The following is a 27,714-nucleotide window of genomic DNA, read 5'->3' as shown; positions in this document are numbered from 1 at the left end:
TGGCACAAAGCCTTGTAATCATATGCTGATTTTAATTTCATTTTGTTCATCTTTAAGAACAGACCTGTGCAGAGCCATGCTTCTGTTCTGCCTCCTTTGGGGCATTTGTAGGTTTTCAGTTGCTACCATGTATAGTTGCTTTATCAACAAACATGTTTTTGTCTTCATTGCTATGTTAGTTTGTGATATCTGAATGAGCAGTTTCAACATATGTTTGTCATAACCACTTACCAAGTATTTTATACTGCATACAGAAGGAAAAAGCAGAAATGGCCATTATAGAAATCACCGTTTAGAACACTGCCACAGTGCAGGGATTGACTATTAGTGATGGGGAGAGCGACGTTTTCACCTTTATATCATCCATGTACAAGGGCGGGCCTGCCATTGGCTTACCTGAGGAGACAGCTCAGTGGGTGAGTGAAATGTCATTTAGCATGAGGTCAGCCCGAATGTAATGAGCCAAGTTGGGGCTGGGCTGCCAGTGAGAAAGAACCCCGAATGGATCATGGGAACCTCTGACCCTGGGGTCTCAGACAGCAGTTCACTGGAGTGGCACAGGACAAGGTGGGAGGTGTGTGCCCCTGTGTGTACAGAGATAAAGAGGGTACAGACCCAACCTGGAGTACTCACGTGGTGGGGTGGCGAAGGGACATTGCCTGTGGCTTCCCTGTCCCTGGGGGTGGTTTCTGAAAGGGCAGACGCCACTAGACAAGCGAAATGTGCTAATTCGGTGATTATCAAAGGTATCTGTGCAACCATTTGGTGAACTCTACCAGTTTCCTTCAGATACAGCTGCTTCCCTAGGGTAAACACTCATTGTCCGTTTGGGGCACCATATGAGTCTCGGTATCATTTATTGGAAGGAGATACAATGAAAGTAGAGGGGAAATGCATTTTACAAATGTATGTATGATCAGATAGCATCATAGATAGGGCTGCTTATCTGCTCTTCTTGTTTTCAAAGTGAGGAAGAATGTCATACTCTGGTTTTGCCTTTGCAGTGTGTGGGTATGTCTGGGAGCAATATAATTTTTCTCAATCACAGTGTATCTTTATAACACTTTCAAAATGTGTTGGATGGACTTTTAGAGGTGACTGATGTCCCATTTTGCTCTCAGAGGAATGCCTGTGCCTTCTCTGCAGTTACCCAGGGGACAGAATCCTTTAAAAACAAAACAGTAGCAATCACAGTAAAACCCTATATACTCCAAGGGCTGATCGCACTGGAGCAGAAAACCAGCATCTTGTGTACATGTGCACAGTGATGTCAAAGAAAAGAAGAGCTAATTCTGTGCCTTGGTCTGAGGGGGCAGTGACAAGACAAGGAACTAGATGGTGAACAAGATTAGGAAGGAATAATAAGCACCTCCTGTGGTTTTTTTTTTTTCGCAGCACCGTTTTGAACCCAAAGTGGAAGATGTTGTGAGGGCTGACCAGAGTCTGTGAAAAGCTGCCATCTCCTCATTGGCCATCAGTTGAGATAAGATGGAAGACTCTTACAAGGATAGGACTTCCCTGATGAAGGGTGCCAAGGACATTGCCAAGGAGGTGAAGAAACAAACAGTAAAGAAGGTGAATCAAGCAGTGAACCGGGCCCAGGATGAGTACACTCAGAGGTCCTATTCTCGGTTCCAGGATGAAGAGGAGGATAATGACTGTTCCCCGCCTGGAGAAGCCTATGACGCAGAGGCCAACGACGGGGAAGGCTCCAGCGATGCTACTGAGGGCCACGACGAAGACGACGAGATCTACGAAGGGGAGTATCAGGGAATCCCCAGCGTGAACCAGGGGAAAGACGGCATTGTGTCGGTGGGGCAGCCCAAGGGCCATGAGTACAAGGACCGCCGGGAGCTGGAGTCAGAGAGGAAGGCAGACGAGGAGGAACTAGCCCAGCAGTACGAGCTGATCATCCAGGAGTGCGGTCACGGCCGCTTCCAGTGGGTCCTCTTCATCGTCCTGGGCATGGCCCTGATGGCAGACGGCGTGGAGGTGTTTGTCGTCGGCTTTGTGCTGCCTAGCGCTGAGACAGCCCTCTGCATACCAAATTCCGGATCGGGATGGCTAGGTGAGTGCGTCAGGTCAGTGAGGCAAATTTTTGCTGGTTAATCTTGCTGGGTAAGCATGGTTAATGAATGGAATAAATACTTTTCATCTAGAGCACTGCATTTTTTCCTGACACTTTATTATGAAAAGCCTTAAACATACAAAAGAATCAGAAATAAGGTATGATGATATCCATATACATCTGCCACCCAGATTCTATAATTAAGATTCACTCTATTTTCTTTATCATCTATTCATCTATCTTTCTATCCATCCATCAATCCAATTTATATTTTTATGTCTTTCAAAATGCATTAGAGCAACATATCTTGGTTTATACTATTATAAATGTTGCATTGGTTTCTCCTTTTTTTAAGTCTAAAGACATGCTCCTGGAAGTTAATAAATCTATTGTATGAAACTTATTTGAGGTTATTTCTGCAAAACTCTGACAGATGTGACTTCAAATTCCAAACTCCAAATTTTATGTGTAATGCTATAGTTTAAATGTTTTTGAGAACTAGCTAATTTTTATTTTTCCTAATTTATGTGTATATTTGCTTGTTTATTTTTGAGATAGCCTTTCTCACAGAATTTTCTTTAGATGACTTTTTCTTTTTGAAAGTTGGTACCTTTGTGCCTAAACTGGAAAAACTTCATTTCCTCATACGATTTAAAGATTTATTTCTAATCATATTATTATTTAAATTACATTACATGTGTTAAAAATAATGTGACCACTCTATACTGTATCCAGATAGCAGACTTGATCTTGTAAGTTACCATGCATTCAAGGGTCATATAGTTACAAAGCTGTAGTTAACACTCCCACTCATTTATCTTGTGGGAGGGAAAGTAAGACCAAGAAACAAGCACACAGAGAAATATCCCCAACCACTTAAGATTCTACTGCAAACACTTGTTGCGTTAAATCATGAGGACTTTCAAAACTTTTTTGCCAAACATACCTCAGAAAACACATTTATGTGCAGGTTAAATCTATTGATAAGTTTCAGAGTCTGTGAAAGAAAGTAAGAATATTGTATATTTCAAAGGGACTTTTTAAAACTAAAGCTTGAAAAACAAAAGTATACAATTATTTTTGTGGAAACTTCACAATGTTGTTAAGTCATGATGCTGCGAGATTTTCTGTGTGAAAAAAAATTGAATGCCATTTCCTAACGTGTTCTGTGACAAACGCAAGAAAGGTAATCATGAATGAGAAAATGGTTTACGTCTTATTCCTTCAACACTTGTTTCTCTTATATGACTTCCTCCTATCATTTGTTTCCTTAATCCCTTAACTTAAAGAATTAGATGCATTAGAGCAGATGGATTGTGAGGGGTGAGCGGGGAATTGCTTGCATGGTTTGCTGGCTGACTCTTGTGTGTTCAACCATCAGAATGCAAAACGTGATTTCAAGGTGTGTCCTTAGTCATTTGTCAAATTGATCATTTCAGCATATCTGTTTTGTATATAGTATTTTCTTTCTGTTTGTTTTTTTCCTTTGGTGAGCAAGTATACCCACAGTAAGCGTGGACATCAAAATGTTTATCAAGATTTTGCTAAAGGAATATGTCAGAATATTTTAAGGAGATAGATCCTTAGAAACACATCTGCAGAAATATTTAATAATTACAGGTTTAAACTTAGAATAAAATCTTTTCACCTTATGACCCTAGCTTTTATATTGGAAGCATTTCAGAGAAGCCTAAGCTAAGCTTGCCTTTATGCCTTTATCTTCTTGGTGCCGGTGGAAGCGCAGCTCCACAGGTGATTTCCTTATCAGTACTTCCTGTAAACCTATAACCCCTGATGATGTTACATGCCCTCAGGTGGCATTTGGAAGTAAAGATAATGCTGTGGAACAATTGGAGCCCATATTTTCATCTTTCCATAAATGTCTGCTTTAGTGAATTAAAAAATGTGTCCCTAAGAGTGTATAGTTACACTCAGTGTTCTGAGTTCCCAACAGAAGCATTTGAATGGTTTCATAACTGTGCCTTCCAGACTTGCATTTCAATTATTTTGCCATTGTAATTCCACTTATAATTGCATCCTAACAGAATCTTTCTAGACAAGCATTTAAGTTGTTTTGCCATTTTCATTTCATCAAATAATAGCTTTATAATATTATTACCACACTAAGTCATAGCAATGGGATCAAAATGCAAGAATAAAAGATGCATGACCTAAGCTTGGTGGCATTTTGAGGATTTAGATTTGCAATATAATCTCTCATTTGCTTCTAGGCATTGTGTCATTTTCTCAAGGAAGTCCAGGAGCAAAAAATATGAGCCAATTTGTGTTTTAATTATTTGGGAGATGGATCCTCTGTGTTTGCGAAAAGATTGACTTAAAGGTAGCTAAGGGCATACGTGTGTGCATGTGTCTTTGTGTATAGTCTGTGTATATATATATAATGTTGTTAATTGGGCTGGAAAGCAGTTAGAGTAAATATTTAATTATCTAATGAGCTTCTCTTTGGGGGAAGAAGTGCAGTCACTTCAAGATAATTGGCAAATTTGCCATTCTCTGTTGCCAAAGTGTTTATTGAGCACTTATTATGTACAAAGCACAGTGTTACCACAGAGGATAATTTTTTTAAAAAGGACAATATTTCTGTATCCAAGGAAGTTATAGTCTAGTTATGGAGAAATCACAAATGTGTGCATATTACCTGTACAAGGAGGCAAGTATCAACAGTTATAAGAGAGCCTTCAGGCTGGGAGACAGTGTTAAGGGGTAAGGATCTCACTTAAGGCAATGGCAAAAAAAAAGCATGGATTTGAGAGCCTTCTGGGATAGAGTCAGAAAGGATTGGGTGATGGATTAATTTGGAAGGAGGAGAAAGGGGGTGGGTAATGAAAGAAAGGCAATTCATTGCATCAACTAGTATAGAATAAAGGTTTTTAGTATGAGGGAGAAAGATGGAAGGTTTAGTTTTAGACTTCTCACTTAGAGATCTTTGGGGCTGTCCAAGAGAAGTGCCCAGTGGGCCAGTCCCCATTTGGGCCGAAGCCCTGGGTGGTTGGGGAGCCATCTCACTCAAGGTGGAACTGCCAGTGGTCTTCCCGGGGAGAGGGCAGTTTCCTGCTGAATGCTGCTTATGGGGCTGGTGGTGAGGAAAACTAAGGAGAAGCAGGAGAAAGACGGGCAGCCAGGAGAGAGGGAAGGTCTGGCAGCTGCTGGAAGAGGGAAGGGGTGTGTAACTCCCAGCTGTGGCAGCCTTGCAGTAAAGGCTAAAATGGCTCTCTCAGGTGTGGCATTTAAGAAGGTTTTGGCTGCTGCAAATGGCTCTTAGGATGAACACAATGAGCAAGGTTAGGTGAGGAAAGGGCTGGGTGAATAGCTCAGTAACGACAGAACTTTTTAAACATCTTATCTGAAAGATCAATAAATGTCTTACCTGGAACATTGGTGACTTCAGCTGCCAATCTGCTGTTACAATAGGTTCTGTGTTTGATAAAGCAGCATTCATGTAGTGGCCATTGAGTGGGAAGCATGGCCCCTGGCCCTGTAAGGAAGATAGAGATGGAAAAGAATTGTTACCTTTTGTCAGGAGAAAACTGATATTTTTCTGCTGTCAGTGCCTTAGTGATTTAGGCAAACCCTGTCATTTTTAGAACAAAGGTCAGAGACCTGGTGCGTGTGGGTGACTTGCCTAGGCAATGGCTGAGTATTGGCTGAGATAGACTGTAGAACATATATCCCAGTTCTCTTAACCCTCAAGCCTATGTTCCTTTCCAGTCCTCTTACATTTTCGTTTAACATCTTCTTTGTTGGGTTACTCCTGAAAGAATACAAGACTCTCAATTACTGGCAAAACATACCACTCTGGTGTGTCAAGCAATGACCTAGAAATTCAGTTTTCATTTGTGGACTCCAGCTGTGTAGTCACCTATTTAACTTAGACATGTCTCCTTTTTCCAAAACCCTAACAGAATGCATCACCTGCTTTTTGTATTTATAGGCAATACATAATGGCGACACTCGTAAATGAAAAAGTTTGATTGCCTGTGATAATTAACCTATAAAATCTACCCATAGTGCAAAGTCATCTTCAAGAGGCAGAAGAGCAGAAGTTAAAATAGAGAGAGGGAATGTAAGCCTTATGGAACCAGGGTATTTTTTTGCCTGTGTTGTTAACTACTGTATCCCCCTACCCAAATTAGTGCCTGGTACATAACAGAATCTCAAAAAATATTTGTTGAATGAATGAATGACAATCTCGTAGATAACACTTTGAGACCTCACTGAAGATACAGAAATATCTACAGTAAGAAAGTGTTACTTTGAATGGGATTCATCAGCAGCAGAGGAAACAAGACAGAAAGCCATGGAGGCAGATGCGGAGGTGCCTGTAAATGCTGCTCATGACTGGGGTGCCCTGAACTGAGGATTTAACTTATGTTATTTGGGGACCATATGTATATTTATTGTAAGGAAAGGCTGCATCAGGCCCAGAGTCCATGAAGATGGGAATCCTGTAGCAAAGACCTCTTGTTCTAGCTCCATGCTCCAAAGCACCTTGATTTCAAATTCATCTTTCTGAAGAGTTTGCCTATCATGAGTGCTTGCCAAAGAATGCCAGTCATCTTGACAGTTCTGTTTTCCATTTTAATTAACCAATTGGAATTCTGTTTTTTTCCATCTTTGTGAGTTTGGCTATTGGGACTGTGCTTCTGAGAGATGGATCTGTTCTGGGTGTGCTGGTAAATCTGGTTTCTGAAGATGTAGGACCAAGGTCCAGACCAAGACTGAGTGGAATTAGAAGCACTCTGGCAGGCCTACTCGGGAGGTCACCTGGGTTTCCCAGAGAAATATCCTATCTGCAGTACATTCTAGTTTTTCTTTCAAATATCTACAGTATTAGCTAGATTTGTTTGGCATATTGGGCAAAAACAGATGTAGACCAAGAACATCAAAGCATTAAGAAGAATATTTTGTACCTATGAATGGAATTTTACTAGATTTTTTTTCTCTTTTAGAAACTCTTGAAAGTTTTTTTAATATTTCTGAGTAAGTCTAGAATACATACAGATTTTTGTGAGTTCAGGATATATTTTTGGCTAAAAATAGAGCATTTTACTCAGTATTTTGTTATAAGTCATATCATTAGACTATTTGTCATTCCTGTATCTTCTATTGGCAACTCTAATGTTCATTCAACAAAAATTTACTGAGCATCTACTATGTGACAAGTAATATTGTAGACTCTAGAGATACAATAGTAAACAAAACAAACAAAATTCTCTGGTAGACTTTAAGCATGTCTTTTAACCTCTTTCTATAGTTTGTACCTAGATAGTGGAACCTACTGAATCCCTTGGAATCTACAGAATTCTCCCACTCCCTTTTTTTTTTTTTAACTTTGTTCACCACTTACAGAAGGGTAGTTTCCTTGAAAGCTGAGCTGGGCAGATATGAGCTGAGCCATGATACCTAATTTCTTTATCTCCATTTCTTCATATGCTCCCTTATTCCTTCAGGTATTAACAAAGAAGAGATATTCTGTTGGGATTTCCAGCTGCTTTATTTCTAGTCATCTAATATTTTTTTTAAACCCAGCTTCGAGTTTCTGAAAGCCCTCCTTTTTTAGTTCCAGTGGCTGTCATTTGCCACTAGACTGCAGGCAGAGAGCAGAGACTCTTACTGTGCATTTGAACCAGTCTTTTTAGAATGTGTGTCACCCCTGACCAGTGCTGCCAGACAGACCACCATTAGCCACGGTGACAACCATGAGTGACACGGTTTTTCCTTTTAGCTTTATTTCAAGATTTTGATCCCTTGACATCCGGGTATGCCCTAAATTGTTTGCCACATTTACTGAGAAACAACTGACATGTATCACTACATAACCTTAAGGCATATAGCATATTGGTTTGATTTACATATATCGTGAGATGATTACCATAATAAGCTCAGCTAACATCTATCTTCTCATACAGACACAATAAAAAGAAAAAAAAAGAAATTTTTTGTCTTATGGTGAGAAGTCTTAGGATTTACTCTCTTAACAAATTTCCCATATATCATACTCCAGTGCTAGCTACAGTCCTCATGTTATACATTACATCCATAGTCCTTATTTACCTTATAACCTCAAGTTTGTACCTTTTGACTGCCATCCTCCAATTCCCTCTCCCACCATCCTCTGCAGCTGGTAACCACAAGTTTTAGAGGACCTGATCTCTTTTTCTGTGAGTTTGCTTGTTTTGTTTTGCTTTTGGATTCCATATACAAGGATATATGTACATACAGTTTTTGTCTTTCTCTGTCTGACTTATTTCACTTAGCAATAATCTGTGTTGTCAAAAATGGTAGGATCACCTCATTCTTTATGGTTAAATAGTATTCCATTGTATATATGTACCACAACTTTTTATCCATTCATCCAACAGGCACTTAGATTGTTTCCATGTCTTGGCCATTGTAAATAATGCTGCTATTAACATGGGAGTACAAAAGATATCTTTTCAAGTTAGTATTTTCATTTCCTTTGGATATATTCCCTGAAGTATAATTGCTGGATCATGTACTAGTTCAATTTTTAATTTTTTAGGCTCCTCCCTACTATTTTTGGTAGTGGCTGTACCAGTTTGCAGTCCCACCAACAGTGCACAAGGGTTCCTTTTCTCCAAACCCTTGTCAGCACTTGTTATCTCTTGTCTTTTTAATGATGGCCATTCTGACAGGTGTGAAGTTATATCTCATTGTGATTTTAATTTGTATTTCCCTAAAGACCAGTGTTAAGCATTGATGTTGGGCAACTTTTCATGTACCTGTAAGCCTTTTATATATCTTCTGTGGAGAAATGTGTATTCAGGTCCCTTGCCCATTTTTTAATTGGGTTATTTGTTTTATGCCGTTGAGATCTATGGGCCCTTTACATATTTTGGATATCAACCCCTTATCATGTATATGCTTTGCAAATATTTTTTCCCATTGTGTCAATTGTCTCTTCACCTTGTTGATGGTATCCTTTGCTGTGTAGAGCTTTTTAGTTTGATGTAGCCCCATTTGTTTCTTTTTTATTTTATTGCTTGTGCTTTAGGTATCTTATTCAAAAAATCATTACCAAGATCCATGTCAAGGAGATTTATTCCTTTGTTTTCTTCTAGGAGTTTCAGGTTCAGGTTTTTAAATCTTTAATCAATTTTGAGTTAATTTTTGTGAGTGGTATAAAACATGGGTCCAGTTTCATTCTTTACCTGTGAATATCTTTACTTGTGATTATCTCAGCACCATTTATTAAAGAGACTGTATTTTCTCCATTGAGTATTCTTGGCTCCAAGGTCAAATATTAATTGACTGTGTATGCTTGGGTTTATTCCTGGACTTTTGATTGTGTTCCATGGATCTGTTTGTTTTTATGTCGGTGATATACTCTTTTGATGCTACAGCTTTATAGTATAGCTTGAAATCAAGAAGTATGATGCTTCCTGCTTTGTTCTTCTTTCTCAGGATTTATTTGTCTATTTCTTTTGGTCTTTTGTGGTTTCATATATATTTTAGGAGCATTTTCTCTTTTTCTGTTGAATGTGCTTTAAATTTGAAGACCCATTGCTTTGTACCCTAGAAGCATAAGCTGCAAGTTTCAGGATCAGCAGCTGTGTACCCTGCCTGACCCCATTGACAGTGACATCTGCCTTGAGTCTTGGAGGGAGATTTGATCTCCACTGTGTGTGTGCCCTCTGGTTCTGTTTAGTCTCTCAGCTGTCACAGTGATCCTAACTGGAATCTCAAAGTTATTGGCTCCTAGAGTACATCCTATCCACCAACACTAGCAAAATCTTATTTGGATTCATTATTGCCAAATTGGAAAAGAAGACTCAATAATTCATCACCATTACATTCCTGGGTCTTATTCCCTCTGGTCTTTCACTTTCCTGAGAGGCAATGTTTCTGACACCCAAATGGAATTGGGCCAAGTACCCTGAAAAGATTCTCTCATCCAGAGAGGCTATGATCTGTTTTCTCAGGAGAGGGGTGAACATAAACTCCCTGACACACTCCCGAAACTTGCGCATAGGTAGCTTTCTGGGTCTGTGAGAGTGTGGTAGAAAATGCCCTTCTGTCACCTGGAGGGTCATTGGGGGTTGTCCCACTATCCAATTTTGAACCTGAAGACTTATTCCTGCATCCTGAATCCCTATAAACCTACATCCTAAAACACTTCTGAGTAAGGATTTTTATTTCAGTGGGGGCACTGGCCTTCCAACATCCTGATTCAGTCTGGGACTCTCCGTGAAGTCACTGGAGAACTTGCTGGTGTGTTTCCAGTTTGGAGACTATATTAATTGTGGACTTTGGTGTAAGTAAGGCAACCAAAATTGTTAATCACTTAATAACTGCATCAAGATAATAAAAATAATACAGACTCTTAGGTTTGAATTCTAAGTATTAGGACTCAGTTGTACCTTTGCATAGAGCTCTAACCTTCCAACATTCCTGTAACACAAGCTTTTATAGGACCTAAGCTTCTTGCAGAATGCTTCAGAGAAGAACACTGCCTGATTACATTTATCTTGAAGAATGAGTCTGATAAATCACTGAAGTACCCCCCCATACACACAAACTGACACTCTTAATTTTAGAAATTTCTTATTGGCCTTTTTAAGATTGGTAGAGAAAAGTAAAAGAGGTCATTGGGTATAGTTCTTACCTTCAGTTTCAAAATTGAGATCTCTAATCAAATACACAATAATAAGGAAACAGTGACTTCTTTCAATTAAAAATTTTTAACAGAAGAAATTTGCTTAAAAATAGAATGCAGTGATCTTTAAATTATTTTACGTCTCTCTTGGTTAAGATGGTGCATTTTATCACAATGCATTTTACCACAATACATTTTAAAATGATACATTTCACCACAATAAAAAAAATGCAGTCTAACTGTGAATATTAGGAATGAGCACTTATTTCTAAATTCTGGAATATTGCTTATTTCTGCCACTACAGTTATTTTTTTTACTCTTGAGGTGGAACCTGGCAACAGAGAAGCTGACAGCTGAGAAACTACTGAAAATCCTAACAGAAAACACTTTCCGTAGCCAACTTACGTTGTGGGGCTGCTCTGTCCAGTTGTGCAGGTTGTGACCCATACAAAGGCTCCAGGTTGGTGGGAAGAGGGTGCTGGAATCCATCCCTCCTGCTCACCAAACCTTTTACCCTGCCTTTTGCAGCTGTTTTCATCTGCCTGGAGGAAGGGGTGGCTTTTGCTAATTCTTCTACTCTGAGGAGGCTTCTTTTTGTCATTCACCCACCCAGAAGAGCATCTTTTCCCAGTTACATAGAGGTGGCTTCTGTGCCAGGAGGCTCCATTACTTGGGGATCAACATTGGGTAGTGGGAAACCTGAGGTGATTGCAAAGGAGGGGATTAAGAAACCATGGTCTTACCCTTCTAAGAGCTCATGACAGATCTGAAATATTCAGAAGAGGGGAAAATATCCAAGGGAAAGCATAACTGAGGTGCAGATATAATCCAGTAAACAGTCACAGAAGCAGTTATAGTTGTTGCATGTTAAGTATCATCAGATTAGTATGAGGTTTATTTTAGCAAATCATGTGTCTAACTAGCTTAAAATATTTGGAAAATGTTAAGAAAAGAAGGGCTTTGGTGTTTGTCCATGCACTGCATGTTAATGACTCAGAAAATAGAATTAGAGAGAACGAATCTAGAAGGAACTCCGGGGCTGTGAAAACGCTTTAATCAGAGGGCTCCCATTCCACTTCCAACCAGGGAGCATGCATGTATTTGTGACCTAGAGATTGTTGGGTTTTATTTTGGGAAAATAAAAGTTAACAGGAAGTGACATTTACAACTTCCATCAATGATAGATTTCATTGTGTTAAGCTTCTAATTTTACTTACTTCAAACTCTGATGCTGGGAAGTTTCTAAGGAATGGGGTGGAAACTCCTTTCACCACGACAATATGATTGAGGCCCTTCCACCCGGGGCTGGTGTTCGGCTCAGCGGGTTTGGCAGGCGCCTGGCTTCCTTAGAGGGGCCACCTTGCCCCTTTGTGTTGAGCTGAGTGAGAGAGGCTAAGGCAGCTCTTCACATCCACTGGGGGCAAGCTGGTGCTCCAGAGACTGGGTGGGGATCTGGGAAGCCCTGAGGCTCAGAGCCCCAGGACAGTACAGGAGGGAATTTCCAGATCCGACCTGACTGTGATTATAGCTGGGTTTTCCTTCCAACACTAACCTGTATATCAGACATCTCACGGGCAGGAAGTGCAGCCAAACCTAAAATTAAAGAAATGTTGCCCTTCGGCCTCCAAAGGAGGGTCCTTGGGCAGAGGCCAGGATGGGGTGCTCTGGGGTGGTAGGGAATCCAGCATGTGACAGGCTTTATGCTTTGTCCACTTTATCTGCCTGTCTCACAGTTGCATGCACACTGCCTCCTGTAGTAACTTTTCATCGTTGTTCTTAATAACTGATATCAATATAATTATCCTATTTAAAAAAAAAGAAAAGGCCCCACTTTGGGATGATGGACTCTGCTAGTTACACCACTGATGAGGGAGTTCTCACCCAAACATAAGACCCACCGCTGTGGCCAGGCAGCTTGGCGAAGTGGTTAGCATCCGTCTGTCCCATCACGTACCACCTATCTGTGACTTCATAGAAGGGCAGGTAAGGGAAGAAGAGCATCTTTACAGCGGCACAGGTGAGAGCTCACAGAGAACAGGACCAAGCCACCTCCACCAGGTGCTTTTGCAGGGCAGACTGCCTGGGAGCTGCCAGGATGCAGTGTGCATCCCCACAGCACCCTCGGTCCATGCCTGAGAGAGGAGTTCTGTTTAGGCCCATAGCCTAGAATCAGGCTCTTAGTGGGGAAGTTACAGGGGCTACTTAACATTCAGTGTGCACTGTGAGAAGTCCCGAAGATAAGATAGGGAAGCTGGGCTTGCTCTACTTAGTATCGAATGTTCGTAAGATGCTTTCAAGTAAGTGCTAGAGCGTAGCTTTCATCTAAGAGACTAAGATTTTTTTGTTGTTCTTCAGAGAAACAAGCATCTGGGGAATATTTCTGTAGTATTTGAATTGCCAAAGATCTAAACAAATTACATTCCTGATGGCTTTTGGTATTTAAATTTAGGTATTTATGAAGTCCAAAGAAAAGAGAAAAAGTTGTTTTAAGTAAAACCATTACCAAGAATATCTTAGTCCTTGGGAAGGATTTGTATGAACCAAAGTGACAATGAAATCTGTGTGTCCCCTTTTCTGCAAAGAGGCTGACACTATGTGATGTAAAGGCCTGCCATTAACCCAGTTCATGTGAACATAACATGCCTACCAAAAAGAGAACACTAATGGTGAGTGGTCAAATTTTAGGCTCCCAAGAAAGATTTTAGGATGAGGTTCTTTTGCCTTCCCAGTGACTAGATAACCAGATCTACCTAAGGGGTCTCTCTCCCCTCTGGGGAGATGGTAGAACCATGGTCAGGATGGGGAGAGCAGGAGGTGGGGCCTATTTGGGAGAGGCTGGGGATGGTGCTTTCACCTCCAGATGCAAATATCCATTCTTCTGTGGTCTTATGTTTGAACTTCCCTTCCAACACTTCCAACAGTGAGACAGTATTATTCCATGTTGCCATCCTTGGCTTCTGTAGGCTCATTGAGGTTGGTGTAGCCAAGATATTTCTACTACATATAAAAAAAATCCACTATGGATTCAGGTGGAACATGAACACATGGTGTGTTCAATTCAATGTGAAAAGCAAGACTGCTGTCTCTCCGACATAAACAAGCAACTGAGCTAACGTGGGAAAGAAGACACTACCTGGAGGTGAAGTCTGCATCTCCCTTGTTAAGAAGGGAAGTAGTGGACAGGAGCAAGCTGTGTGGTAGTTAGTGATGTTCAAGTTGAAAGGAGGGATGATAAGGACATTGGATAATAAGAAACAAGAAGTAGAATAAAGCAAGGAAAACCAAATAGAAAGTAAAGCAAAAAAGAAATTTTAAAAAGAAGAAAATAAAATTCTGATATACGCTATAATATGATAAACCTTGAACACATTATGCTAGTGACAAAGGTACAAAAGATTGTATGATTCTGCTTTTATGAATTATCTAGGATAGGCAAATTCAGAGAGACAGAAAGTAGATTGGAATAGCCAGAGGTTGGGAGCAGAGGGAATGGGGAGTGACTGTAATACTTACAGAGCTTCTGTTTGGAGTGGATTCAGAGAGAGAAGGTGGGGTGGCTGTGCAGCATGGTGAATGTAATTGGTGCCATTGAATTGTGCACTTAAAAATAGTAGAGTAGCAAGTTTTATGTTGTATAAATTTTAACAGAAAAAGAAAAAAAAGAGAATAATTAGAAGGCAGGCTTTTAGAAGTGGTCCGTGTCCGCAGTTGCCTGCAGAGGGGGATGAAACTCACCGTCTCTTGTGTTTGAGGAAATGCTGTGGAGATGAGGTCGTACAGAGAAGAACGCAGTAAGGGCAGCTTTCCCTGCCCTGGTTCTGACCATTCCACAGGAGTCAGGGTCCTACTGGGCCTCCAGTTCTGGGTCAGTAGCTGCTGCTCCCATAGCTTTCTTCCTCAGGGATTCCAGATGGACTCTGGACACAGGGTTGGTTGTAATGGCCTCTCCTGTAAGAATATTCTGGACTGCTGAGTTCCTGTTGAACTTCCTGGGGAACATTTGAGAATGGAGGGAGGGATTAGGAGGAATTATGCTATTTAAAAAAAGAAACATAACCTAAAACACTCTGTAGGCAATTTTTAATCACATGGAGTCAGATAAATAGTCATTAGATTTTAAAAATTTGACATATGCAACTTTTTTGAGAAGCGAGGTATTTATTTTAGGTAAATAAGGCTTATCTCTTCAAAAGTCAAAGCTTAACTTGTTTAAGTTCCTATTTTTAAAACGGAAAGCAAAAGGGCTTTCTATTATTTCTGAATTTATCATATGTAATTGGAATGTTACCTGATGATTCAGGGCATCCATTTTTTATTCTTTATATAATACTTCGGGTTTTTTTCTTTTCTCCTTTCTGTCATCCTGTCACTGTTGCCATTTTAACTGCCTTCACTCATCTCCTGATGTTTCTGTGCTGAGCAGTAGGAAACTAGATAGTTAGGATTGTGAAGAATTATATATTGAATAAGAGCAAATAGACAATGAGAAGGAATTGAGAGTTGCCAGGTAATTGTTTAACTTTACAACCAGGGCTTTGTACCAGACATTTGGGACATCTAGAAACCAAGTTCAAGGTTCTGACAGGATAGGCATTGTAAGAACATTGGATGTTTGGCTTTTGGTGTGTTACTACGTATCTTTTTTTTTCCGATTGCAAATAGCTCTCTGTAAGTGAGACTAGGGCACCAGTTACTCCTTGAAAAAGAAATCACATAGCTGGCTTAAACTATTTTCATGAGTCAGGGTAGGTATAAATAAATGGCTTAAACATTTAGAATTCATACAAAATAAATGTAAGGCTTTGGAATTTTACTTTGCATGTGTGTGTGTGTGTGTGTGTGTGTGTGTGTGTGTGTGAGTGACATGGTCATTGACTGTGGCTGTGATCCTTTCTCCTCTGAGCTCCCTTCATCGAGAGTCTTTGGGATGGACCCTCTTATCCCTTCAGTCTACTTGCTGTTACTCTTCAATCATTCCTGGGGGGAAGGGGTGGAGATTAGGGTCCCATCATATCCCTGCTCAAACGGTTCCTCATTACCTTATAGATTGTTTTAAATATCTTAGGATAGTATCCATAGCTCTCCACAATCTGGGCCTAATCTATTTTTCCAGTCTTATCAGCCACCCACTCCCTTCCCCCAGATATTCCAAGATCAAGGTAGTTAGGGCTGCCAGATGAAATACAGGATTCCCAGTTAAATGTCAATTTGAGGTAAATAATGAACGAATAATATTTTAATATGTCTCATGCAATATTTGGGATATATTTATATTAAAACACTGTTGATCTGAAGTTCAAATCTAACTGGGTGCATGTATTTTTATTTGTTAAATCTGGTGACCCTCCTGTTGCTGATGATGAAACCCAGGGACGGTGGGAGGCACGGGGTGGAGAGTTGAGTTTGTTCTTTGCCGTCTGTGTGTCGGGCATCATATCAGTCACAATTTCACTGTGTCCTTTAATCAAAATCACATCTAATCCGAGACTTTTTGAGTCAATGCCAAAGGGCATCCCTGGGAAACTGTATATGTGTTTTAGAAGCACCTTAAGTGAGTCTTCCTCAAAGGGAAGTTACAGAAACACCATGGTCTAGACTGGTGCCGCTCAGACATAAGTGTGCAAACAAGTCCTCTGAGGATGCAGGTTTAGGCAGAGCAGACAGAGTGCAGCCTGGCGTCCTTCATGCTGACAAGCTCCCGGTGATGCTGGAGCTGATGATTATGAACCCCATTTTGCATGGCATCATCTTAGGTCCCCCAGCCAAGAAGGAGTGGCATCCCCAACAATCATGACAGTAAAGGTCATAAATGATATGATTTTGAACAATGGGGGGTAATAATGTATATGCAAGTAAGTTTTCCTTATTCACCAATATGCAGTAACGTGCATTGTGAGGGAAGGGGCTTTATGTGCCATTTGTAAGCAAAGTTTTTCTTTCCAAAAAGTAAATTACTTATCGACAGCTGAGGGATGCACATTTATTTATTCCTGCACCAGAATGGGTACTGACTTCTTTATGCTGGCCTTTCTCCTGCACAGTGAGGGGCATACAGTCGCTAACCACGTTTACAGCTATGCACCCAGAATGGATGCCAGATGAGCAGGGCTCAGTGTGACTCTGCTTTGTGGAAATGGTTTCTCACGGTGACAGAAATATCATGTGAAAGGTTTTTCCCCCTTACCTACATGAAATTAAATGGCTTTTCTGAGAATGGCTTAGGTTTCTCAGCAGAATTCAGTTAAGTCAGAAATATTGAAAGTACCATTGTGCCGAAAGAACTGTTTGAAAACTGGAAGAGTTACCCACACTGCTCACAGGGACAAAAGAAAGTCCTGCTGTGGGAATCGATACATGGAAGAGCTGAGGAGCTTCTCAGGACTGTCTGTCTATTTAATTATCTATTTATTTTTCCAGTTAATTGATTAAAGATGTTTTTGTGGAATGTCACCTTTCAAAGTCTAGCATTTCTCTTGAGGAAAGAACCCCAGCAGAGGCTCATCCATCCATCCATCCCCCAAATGCTTACTGAGTTGGTGTAAAACACTGCACTCTGTTTTGTGATGAATACAAAAATCAATCAGACAAAACCCTATGCACAGGACGCTTGTCATCAAAACAGAATGAGAACCAGAGGGCTGAAAGATTAATTCTGATGGAGGGAGACATGGATTCAAAGAAGGCTTCAGTAAAGAAGACTTCAGGAGGCTGTGGTATTTATGGAGCCAGGCTTTGCACTGCGGAGAGACAGGGGCAGAGAGAGCAGACTGAGCAATGGCGTGGCCATCTCGGGTTTAGTATTGTGACCAGGTTGTGGGTCAGCTTGTTGAAGTGGAAAACACATAGAGGGGCCTACCTGTCCTGGATTTTTAAGTGAGTTGCTTCTGGTGTGGGTGGGAAGCAGTTGGTGTATTGGTAGAATGTGATGTGGGGAAAATGCTCATTTGGGAGATGGCTGTGTTCAGACAGGACTGGAGAGGAGGGAGATGTTAATCAGTTAAGATTCATTTGCAGTTGAATGGCCCAGCCAGTTGGTGACCAGCACCTGACTGTGGGTAATGGCAGAGGGACTAGAGGACAGGGTGTTTTCCAGTGAATTCTTGGACCTTCATAACCGACTTGCTTTGGAAGCGAGGGGCAGGAACATATCGTGTGGCACTGAGGCTTCATGCCCAGGTGGTATGCTGGGTGGCAGTGCCTTCTATAAAAATTGGAGCTCTGGGATTGGTGGGGCAGTGAGGGCAGCTGAGTATAGAAAGGAAGATGAGTTTAGTTACATGTACTGAGTGTCTTTTTCACAGACTACCCTTCACGTGTAGCACAGAACCTGGCTGCTAAGTGGTACCGAGTGAATGAATTTTTGTTGAGTTTGAGATGCCAACCAGGCTGCTCAGGAGAAACTGTCCAGAAAGTGGGATCTCAGACTTGATGGGGAAACTAGCCCTAGAGATGGGCATTGGAGAGATCTTGGAATAGAGATGCAGGGCCCCCAGGAGAGGATGGCCTGTTGGCAGGGGAAGCATGAGGAAGAGAGGGGCAGTAATGACAAATCTTTAGTGAATGCTTAGGGGTGAGAGGAGAAACGTTATAAAATAAATGGTGAAAGAGAGGAGAAGTCTCAGCTGCCTGGAGGCCAAGAGCAGCAAGGATTTCAGGTGGAGGAGGTGGTCGCAACTGATGAGTGCTTCAGGGAAGCGTGACTGAAAAAGAACATTGGCTGTGGCAATGAGAAAACCATTCAGGAGAGGGTAAAGGACAGACGTCAGATTAACTGCCAAATTGAATTTTAAAGCATAGTTTTAAAGGGAAGGAAACAAATCAGTGTTTAAAAATTGGTTATAAGGTACAGTGGTATATTTGTTTTGGATAATACTTCTAATAACATAATTATACCATAGGCTGAAGCAGTTGAAAATATATTAATCATCTTCTGCAAGGGGAAAATTGCAGATTTGAAGCCATTATCTAGCATTTCTGCCTCATGTGCTAATAATCACATGCAGAATGTATATAGGAGGTAAATTGGCAAATTAGGAGTGGGCTGGCCTAGTGCTGCCATCTCATTTTATTTATTTTTCCAAATTGAAAACTGTGTTGGTTACTCGTACCTCTGGATTCAGCAATAAAATAAACTTTGTTGAAGTGTTCATACTTAAGCAGTCAAATAGCAATGATCAACAGTACAGTACTTCCCAGGGTAGGTGTGCAGACGGGAAAAGGCAGCTCCCAGTTGGCTGTACCTTGGGTGAGCTGACTCAGTCAGCGGGTCCTTTAAGACCACACGTTATACCTTTGCTCCCTGGCAAAGTTGTGCTTCTGCTGGATCAGTAAAGAAGCCTCCTGTCCCCTGTGCCCCCTCCCCACACTGGGCACACTACATTTATAATTCAGGGACCTGGGCATCTGACAGTGGCTCCTCCAGACTCCAGCTATACACCACACAGTGTGTGAGATATCCGATCATATTTTCTCAGGGTCACCAGGCAATGCATTATTCCCCCAAGAGATGCCATGTTCCCCCCATGACATGGGAATGCATCCTGGAGGGACCACAAAGCCCATGTGCAAACCCAGGAAAGGCCAGTGGATTGCTAGCTTCTCCCCAGGATAGGGAAGGTGCTTCTCTTAACACCTTGAGGCATCCTGAGTTGCTTCTGTTTGACAGGGACCCTAGCGAATGGCCTCATTCCCTAAGCTTCCTTGTATCACATGGATTGACTTGAATCTGGAGGCTGAACCCAACATAAAATGTTATCTACCTCCTCCTTCCTGAAATTGTATCCTCTTGTGACCTGGGTGGCTCAGCATGCTTCTGAATGTCTCTAAACTCTCCCAACACTTCCTTTATCTTCCTCTCTGCCCACAAAAGAGAGTCTTCCCTTTGTTGTTTGGGTGTTTTGTGACTCAGTTTGCCTTTCTTTATGCAGTCATGCAGCAAGCACTTAGTGCCTTTTCTGTTCCAGGTTCCAGACCAGGTGCTGGAGTTGTAAAGCCATGGCCTCTGCTCTTGGGTGCTTATAGGCTGGAGGGAGACAGACATGTGACAGATTAGGACACCTAGTTGTTGTAGATGCTGCAACAGGGAAATTCAAAAGAAGGAATGGTTAGTGCTCTGAGAGGGCAGGACTGGAAAGATTTAATAAAAGCAACATCAGGCATTTTCTGATGACTCCCAGGCCTGTGGCTTAAAAAATCTGGTCATATATTCCCATTAGGATGTGTAGGAAAGAAGCACAGGGTGGACAAAGGCTTCAAGCAGATCTGGGTTTGAATCCCTACATCGGTCATTAAGGAGTTGTGTGACTTTGGGCAAGTTTCTTAGGCTTTCTGAGCTTTGGTTAACTAATCTGGAAAAAGAAAATGAATAGTATTTTTATCTTGTAGGTTAAAAAAACACTGTGATCATTGCTTTTCTTGAGGCTCTCTTCCTCTGTTCCTGACCTGCGGGTGTTAGCAGACAGACAAGAATAAGTGGGGTAAAGGCTTTCAGACTCTTCCAGTGACCTACTAGTGGTTATGGACAATGTAAAACTGACCTTAGGTGCCTTTCTTCTGTTCTTGTATGAGCCAACCACAAACAGCTTATAACTAGCTGTAATTAAAAAATGTCATCTTAGAGAGTTGCTGTGAGGATTAGGAACAAGTACAGAGAGCACCTTCTACTAGAACAGTACTGATAAATGCATCTCCCCATCTTCACTGACCCTTGCCTTACCACATTTTTAAGTATGCAATACAATTTGTAAACTATATGTGCCATGTTATACAATGGATCTCCAGGAAAGTATTTGTCTTACGTAAGTGAAATTTATCTTTTGGTCAACACCTCACTGATTCTTCTCTCTAGCTACTAGATAAATTCTGCTCTGCTTCTGTCAGTTTGACTATTTTAGGTTCCTTATATAAGTGGGATCATGTAGAATTTGTTCTATATTTGGCTTACTTCATTTAGCATGTCTTTAAAGTTCATTCATATTGTAGCAAATGGCAGTATTTCTTCTTTATAAGGCTGAATAATAGTCTATTGTATGTATATACCACATTAAAAAATATATTCATCTGTCAATGGACATTTAGGTTGTTTCCAATGTCTTTGCTATTATGAATATACTGCAATGAATATTGGAGTGAAGATATCTCTTAGAGATACTGATTTCAGTTCTTTGGGGCATATACCCAGAAGTGGGATTGCTAGATCACATGGTAGTTTTATTTCTGTTTTTTTAGGAACTTTCATTATATTCTCCATAATGGCTGTACCTATATACATTACCACCAACAGTGCATGAGGGTTCTCTTTTCTCCACATTCTTACCAACATTTGTTATCTTTTTTTTTTATAATGGCCATAGTAACAGGTGTGAAATGACATCTCATTGTGGCTTTGATTTGCATTACCTTAATGATTAATGATGTTGAACAATTTTTCATGTACCCGTTACCCATTTGTAAGTCTGGAAAAATGTCTATTCAAGTTTTTTGCCCACTTTTAATTGGCTTATTTTTTATTTTTTTGCTACTGAGTTGTAGGGTTTCCTTATTTTGGATATTAACCCTTAAGCAAATGTAAGATTTGCAAATATTTGTTAAGGAGAAAATCTTGAAAGCAGTAACTGAAAAACAACTTGCCATTTACAAGGGAGCAATCATTAAGGAAATAATCCAAGAAATGTGAAAATCATTAAAGAAATGTAAATGCTGTATTAGAACATATTAACTTAGAGCAAAAGAAAGCAATGAAGGTGGAATAGAGGGGGGAAAGACATGAGACAAAACAAAAAGTAGAGTAGCAGATGTAAATTCAGTTATATCAATGACATTAAATATTTGTGAATTAAACAATCTAATCAAAGTGCAGAGATTGTCAGACTCAATTAAAAAGCAAGATCCGGATTGACAGCTGACTTCTTATCAGAAACAGTAGAGGCCAGGGGCAGTGGAACAACATATTCAAAGTGGGTAAAGAAAAAACCTATTAACCAAAATCTTATATCTAGCAAAGCTATCTTTCAAAAAATGAAATCAAAATAAGGGTAATCCTAGATAATCAAAAACAGAAAATAATTTTTGATAACAGGTCTGCCTTACAAGAAATACTAAAGAAAGTTCCTCTGGCTGAAAGCAAGTGACCTTATCCAGCAATTTGAACAAATGGAAAAAAAAAAAAACTCCAGTAAAAGTAATTATAAAAGATAGTAATAGTATAAATGCACAAATCTTCTCTTTTCTTATCTAAATTAATTTTAGGAAACAATTGTATTAAACTATATATATATAAAATATAATGTTGGGCCTATAACTTACAGAAATGTAACATATTTGCCAAAAACAGCACAAAGGAAATGCATGGAACAAAGCTGTATTGGGCTAAGAAAATGATTCCAGATAGCAACTCAAATTCACAAAAGCAAGCAATTCTTTATGAAACAAATTCTTCTTCACAAAAATAAAACTGTTCTTTAAATATTTGGTAGAATTCAACAGTGCAGCCATGTTCTGCTGAGATTTTTTTGTAGGTAGTTTTTTGGATTAGTAATTCAATATGTTTACTTATTTTCTCTTTTTTATTGAAGCATTGTTGATATACAATCTTATATTGGTTTTAGATATATAACACAGTGGTTCAACAGTTACCCGTATTATTAAATCCTCACCCCAACTAGTGCAGTTACTATCTGTCAATGTAGGAAGATGTTACAGAATCATTGGGTATATTCTCCATGCTGTACTACACTACTCTCCCTGTGATCAACTTACATTATGACTGAGAATTTTTTGCCCCTTTATCCTCCTCAACCATCCCATCCACCCACTCGAACCCCTCCTCCATGGTAACCACCAGCCTCTTCTCAGTGTCTGAGTCCATTGCTATTTTGTACATTTTGTTGTTTTGCTTTTAGATTCCATAAATAAGTTTAATCATATGGTATTTGTCTTCCTCCACCTGGCTTATTTCACTTAGCATAATACCCTCTAGATCAAGCCATGTTGTTGCAAATAGCAGTATTTCATTTTTTTTTATGGCTGAACAACATTTCATTGTATATATGTACCACATCTTCTTTATCCATTCATCTACTCATGAACACTTAGTTTGCTTCCCTATCTTGGCTATTGTAAATAATGTGGCAATAAACATAGGGGTGCATATATCTTTTTGAGTCTCTGATTTTGTTTTCTTCATGTAAATTCATAGAAGTGGAATTACTGAATTGTATGGTAGTTCTGTTTTAAGTGTTTTTTCAGGAGCCTCTATAGTGCATTCCACAGTGGTTGAACCAATTTACATTCCCACAACAATGTAGGAGGTTTCCCATTTCTCCATGTCCTCACCAACACTTGCTGTTCCTTGTCTTTTGAATAGTGGCCATTCTAATTGGTGTGAGATGATATCTCACTGTGGTTCTGATTTGTATTTCCCTGATGATTAGTGATGTGGAGCATCTTTTCATGTGCCTATTGGCCATCTGTATTTCTTCTTTTGAGAAATGTCTGTTCAAATCCTCTGCCCATTTTTTAATTGTATTATTTGTATTTTGGATGTTAAGTCATGTGAATTCTTTATATATTTTGTATGTTAATCTCTTGGGTTATCTCTTGGGTAAATCATTTATGACTATATTCTCCCATACTGTAGGTAGACTTTTTGTTCTGCTGATGGTATCCTTTGCTGTACAGAAGCTTTTTAGTTTGATGTTTAGAGGCTTGTTCAGTTTTTATTTTGTTTTCCTTGCCTGAGGAGATGTGTCCAGGATCAATATCTTTATTTTTTATAGATCTATTCATATTGTCTATTTCTTCTTTAGTCAGTTATGCTAATTTGTCCTAGTTAGCTTCAGATTTACACTAACTTAATTCCAGTGAGATGTGATAATGTTCCTTCTGTATAGCTCTATTCCTTTTTCTTCCCTTTTATATTATTATAAATATGAAACATGTACAACATTACAACCCAACATTACATTTTTATAATTATTACATTACAGAATGTTATGCCAGAGCTTCTAGCTAGGACAGTTAAATTAGAAAAAGGAATAAACGGTATCCAGTTGGGAAGGAAGAAGTAAAACCACTCACAGATGATATGATTTTGTATATAGAAACCTTTAAAACTCCACTAAAAATCTGTTTAAAATAATAAACACATTAAGCAAATATATTAGTTTCCTTGAGCTTCTGTAACAAAGTACCACAGACTGGGTGCTTAAAACAATAGAAATATATTTTCTTACAGTTATGGAGGCTAGAAATCTAAAATTAAGGTGTTGGCAATCCCTCTTAGATTCTGAGTAGTATCCTTCCTTGCCTCTTCTAGCTTCTGGTGCTTTTTGGCAATCCTTGGTTTTATAGATGTTTGGTGTTTCTTCATTTATAAGTGCATCACTCCAGTCTGCCTCCATTATCACATGGCCATCTTCATCCTGTGTGTCTCTTTTTTCTTCTTATCATGTCATATTTGATCAAGGGTCTATACTTACTTCATATTAATTAATTACATCTGCAATGACTCTCTTTCTAAATAAGGTCACATTCTGAGGTGTTGGGGAACTTCAGCATATTCTTTTTTTCAATGAATATTTTTTGGGAGGATACAGTTCAACTCATAACAGCAAGGTTACATATTAATATACTAAAATTAATTTTATTTCTATACAATAGCTATGAACAATCTGTAGATGATAGTAAGAAAACAATTCTATGTATATAATTACACCAAAAAGAATAAATCCCTGGAAATAAATTTAAAAAGCATAAAATTTGTACTCAAAGAACCAGAAGAAAATGCTGAAAAAAATGAAAGAAGCTAAATAAGTGGAAAGACATCCCATGTTCATGGATTGGAAGACATTGTTAAAATGGCAATACTTCCCAAATTGACCTACAGATTCAACAAAACCATGATCAAAATCCCAGCTGGCTTCCCAATAGAAATTGATGTACCAATTCTAAAATTTATTTGAAATTTCAAGGGACCCAGAATAGCCAAACAATCTGAAGAAAGAACAAAATTAATTAGTGAAATGTTATTTAAAATCTAGGAAGACTTACATTTCCAAATTCCAAAACTTACTACAAAGAAATGTTGATCAAGACTGTGTGGTATTGGCACAAGCTTAGACATATACATCAGTGAACTAAAATTCAGTCCATTAATAAACATACATCTATGGTTGGCTGGTTTCTGACAAGGATGTCAAGATCATCCAATGTGGAAAGAATAGCCTTTTCAACAAATGGTGCTGGGACAACTGGATAACTGCATGCAAAAGAATGAAGTGGGATCCTTACCACACACTATGTACAGAGATTAACCCAAAATGGGTCAAAGACTTAAATGTGAGAGATAAAACTATAGAACTCTTAGAAGAAAATGAAACCATGACAAAGAACCATGACAAAGGATTCTTAGATATGACACCAAAACACATACAAGAGACAGAAAACTAAATTAATCTTTATCAGAATTAAAAACATTTGTGCATCAAAGCATACCAACATGAAAGTGGAAAGAAAACCAGTAAAATGGGAGAAAATATTTCAATCATATATTTGATAAGGAATTTGTATCAAGAATTTATAAAGAACTCTTACAACTCAATAAATGACAAATAATCTAATTAAAAAATAGGCAACGGACTTGAATAGACATTTCTCCAAAGGTTTCTAAATGACCAATAAGCATGAACTGTCCAATAAGAACATGAAAAGATGCTCAGTATCATTAGTCATAAGGAAATATAAATGAAAACAAGATGATTTACCTTTTCACATCCACTAGGATGGTTAAATACAAAACTCAGATGATGATAACTGTTGACAAGAATTTGGAGAAATTAGAACTCTAATGCATTGCTGCTGGGAATGCAAAGTTGGTATGGCCACTTTGATAAAAACTCTGACAGTTCCTCACATGGTTAATCATCGGATTATCACTTGACCCAGCAATTCTACTTCTAGGTATATACTTGAGAAATGAAAACCAAAGCCCATACAAAATCTTGTACATGAATGTTTATAAAAATGTTATTTTAAAAAATGTTGATAAGTAGCTAAAAGGTGAAAAGAACCTAAATATCTGTAAACTGATGAATGGATAAATAAAATTTTGTGTATGCATACAATGGAATATAACTTGAACATAAAAAGAAATGAAGTGTTGATACATGCTACAACCTGGATGAACCTTGGAAATAAGGTACACTGAGAAAAGCAAACCACAAAAGACCACATATACCATTCCATTTGTATGAAATGTCTCGAATAGGCAAATCTATAGAGACAGAAAGTAGATTGTTTGTTGCTTAGCAATAGCTAAAGGGTACAGGGTTTCTTTTTGAGGTGATGAAATGTTCTAAAATTGTGGGGATAGTTGCAGAAATCTGTGAGTATACTAAAACCACTGAGTTTTATACTTTAAATGGGAGAATTGGATAGTAGGTGAATTGTATCTGAATAAAGCTGTTTTCAAAAAAGAATATGCAAGTAAAGTTCCTTGGAAAATTGCCTAGTTTTCTCTGTAAAGCTAGTTCAAGTATATTTGTATGTATTCCTTGTGTGCAGTGCCATTTTAATGGCTACATAACATCCAGGAAAGGAGCAAGAAAGTGGTAGGATCTTATCATCTGGTTCTCCAATTTTAAATTAAACCTGTTGCTCAGTTCTATTAGCTGTTGCCTACATTTTCATATCACTGATCATTTTACTTGGGCTACTCATAGTCTTTAGACTGATACTCTGGGATAATTTGGATTAGAAGGAAAAAGAACTGTTTTTCAGATTAATGAGTTCTCTGAGCCAGTAGGTTAATAAGATTATAGTAGCTCCAAGATATTTAAAAATTCTCATTGACATGGTGATGGCAGGAGGTACTGTCAGTTAGTGCTATTTTTGAGGCTGTGTTAACTCTTTAGTCCTGGTGCAACTATATTTTTTTCCCCTGAAATGTTCAATGACTGCTTCCAAGGAAATGGCTATATATTTTATTATTGTTATTTTTATAAAGTGATGTTAGAAATATTATAATTTACTATAATGGCTTATTTATTGTAATTTAGCACCCACAGTACACTAACCGCTGTACAGAGCTCATAAAAGTCATGTACTCTTTCATTAGGGCCTTTGGGCTGGGAATCAGAGCCCAGGGTTTGTTCAGAAATAGGTTGCTGATTAGCTTTGTCCAGACTCCTCTGTGGTGTGAGAGGTACTGGAGGTTTCCCCTAATGTTATCAACTCCAGCCCTTTATGATGCTAAGATTCTATGAAAGATGAATTATCTTTATGTGTCCTAAGCATAAAAATACTGTATGCATATCACATGGTATCCTATCAGATAATTATCAAATGATTGGATAGCAGTGATATTTCTGGAGTGACATTAGTTGGTTTACAGGGATTGATCCCTGTAATGTTTCATGGGACATGAAGTATGACTTGATTGATCCTGTCTTTTCACTATAGATGTCTGTGCTCCCTCTACTTTACCAGTCTGTAGTCCTGTGAACAGGGCTTCCCAAGCTGGATCCTATGAGGTTTAAAGTCTTTACTCTGGGATTTCTCAGAGCCTTTAATAAGTAAAATGGAGACAATTAACATAACGTTTCCAAAGTGATTTGACTGTGGTACCTTTTGTTTCATGGAGCAAAGCCTTGGACACTGAACTGGTGTCAAAATCCACTGCTTCCATGAAACATTTTTTAGTTGCTCTGTGTTTATGTGCCTGGCACATAGTTATTGTTCAAAAAATGCTTGTGCAATTAGTGTTTGAATGGACAAATGAATATGTACATGGTGGGCTACAATCAGCTATTATCTTTTCTAATCAATAGTTATTCATTATACTTGCATAATATAAATGAGCTCTGTTTGTAACTTACTTTCCCCATGAGTTTCAGGTTTGAGATCTGAAAGGTGCTCCACCCTAGCTAATTTAAACCCTCTTCAGTGGTACCATGTGCTTTATTAGTAGTGTTGCTGTCCTGCCTCTGCCCCAGCCCAGTCTTGGCTCTT

At 39.1% G+C, this 27,714-nt stretch overlaps 1 protein-coding gene across 1 annotated transcript in view; it reads left to right on the top strand.

The window, feature by feature from the left end:
- Positions 1-27,714, top strand: part of SV2C (synaptic vesicle glycoprotein 2C) — a 215,849-nt gene that overhangs the window by 50,277 nt on the left and 137,858 nt on the right. The window contains exon 2 of the mRNA XM_036886085.2: positions 1,396-2,068. Coding sequence (XP_036741980.2) covers positions 1,489-2,068 — 580 coding nt within the window. The 5' untranslated portion in view covers positions 1,396-1,488. The remainder of the gene's footprint in view (positions 1-1,395; positions 2,069-27,714) is intronic.

The sequence above is a fragment of the Manis pentadactyla genome, chromosome 2 (assembly GCF_030020395.1).
Source record: "Manis pentadactyla isolate mManPen7 chromosome 2, mManPen7.hap1, whole genome shotgun sequence".
Taxonomy (NCBI): domain Eukaryota; kingdom Metazoa; phylum Chordata; class Mammalia; order Pholidota; family Manidae; genus Manis; species Manis pentadactyla.
The sequence above is the reverse complement of the archived record's forward strand: the minus strand, read 5'-3'. Positions and strand labels throughout refer to the sequence as shown.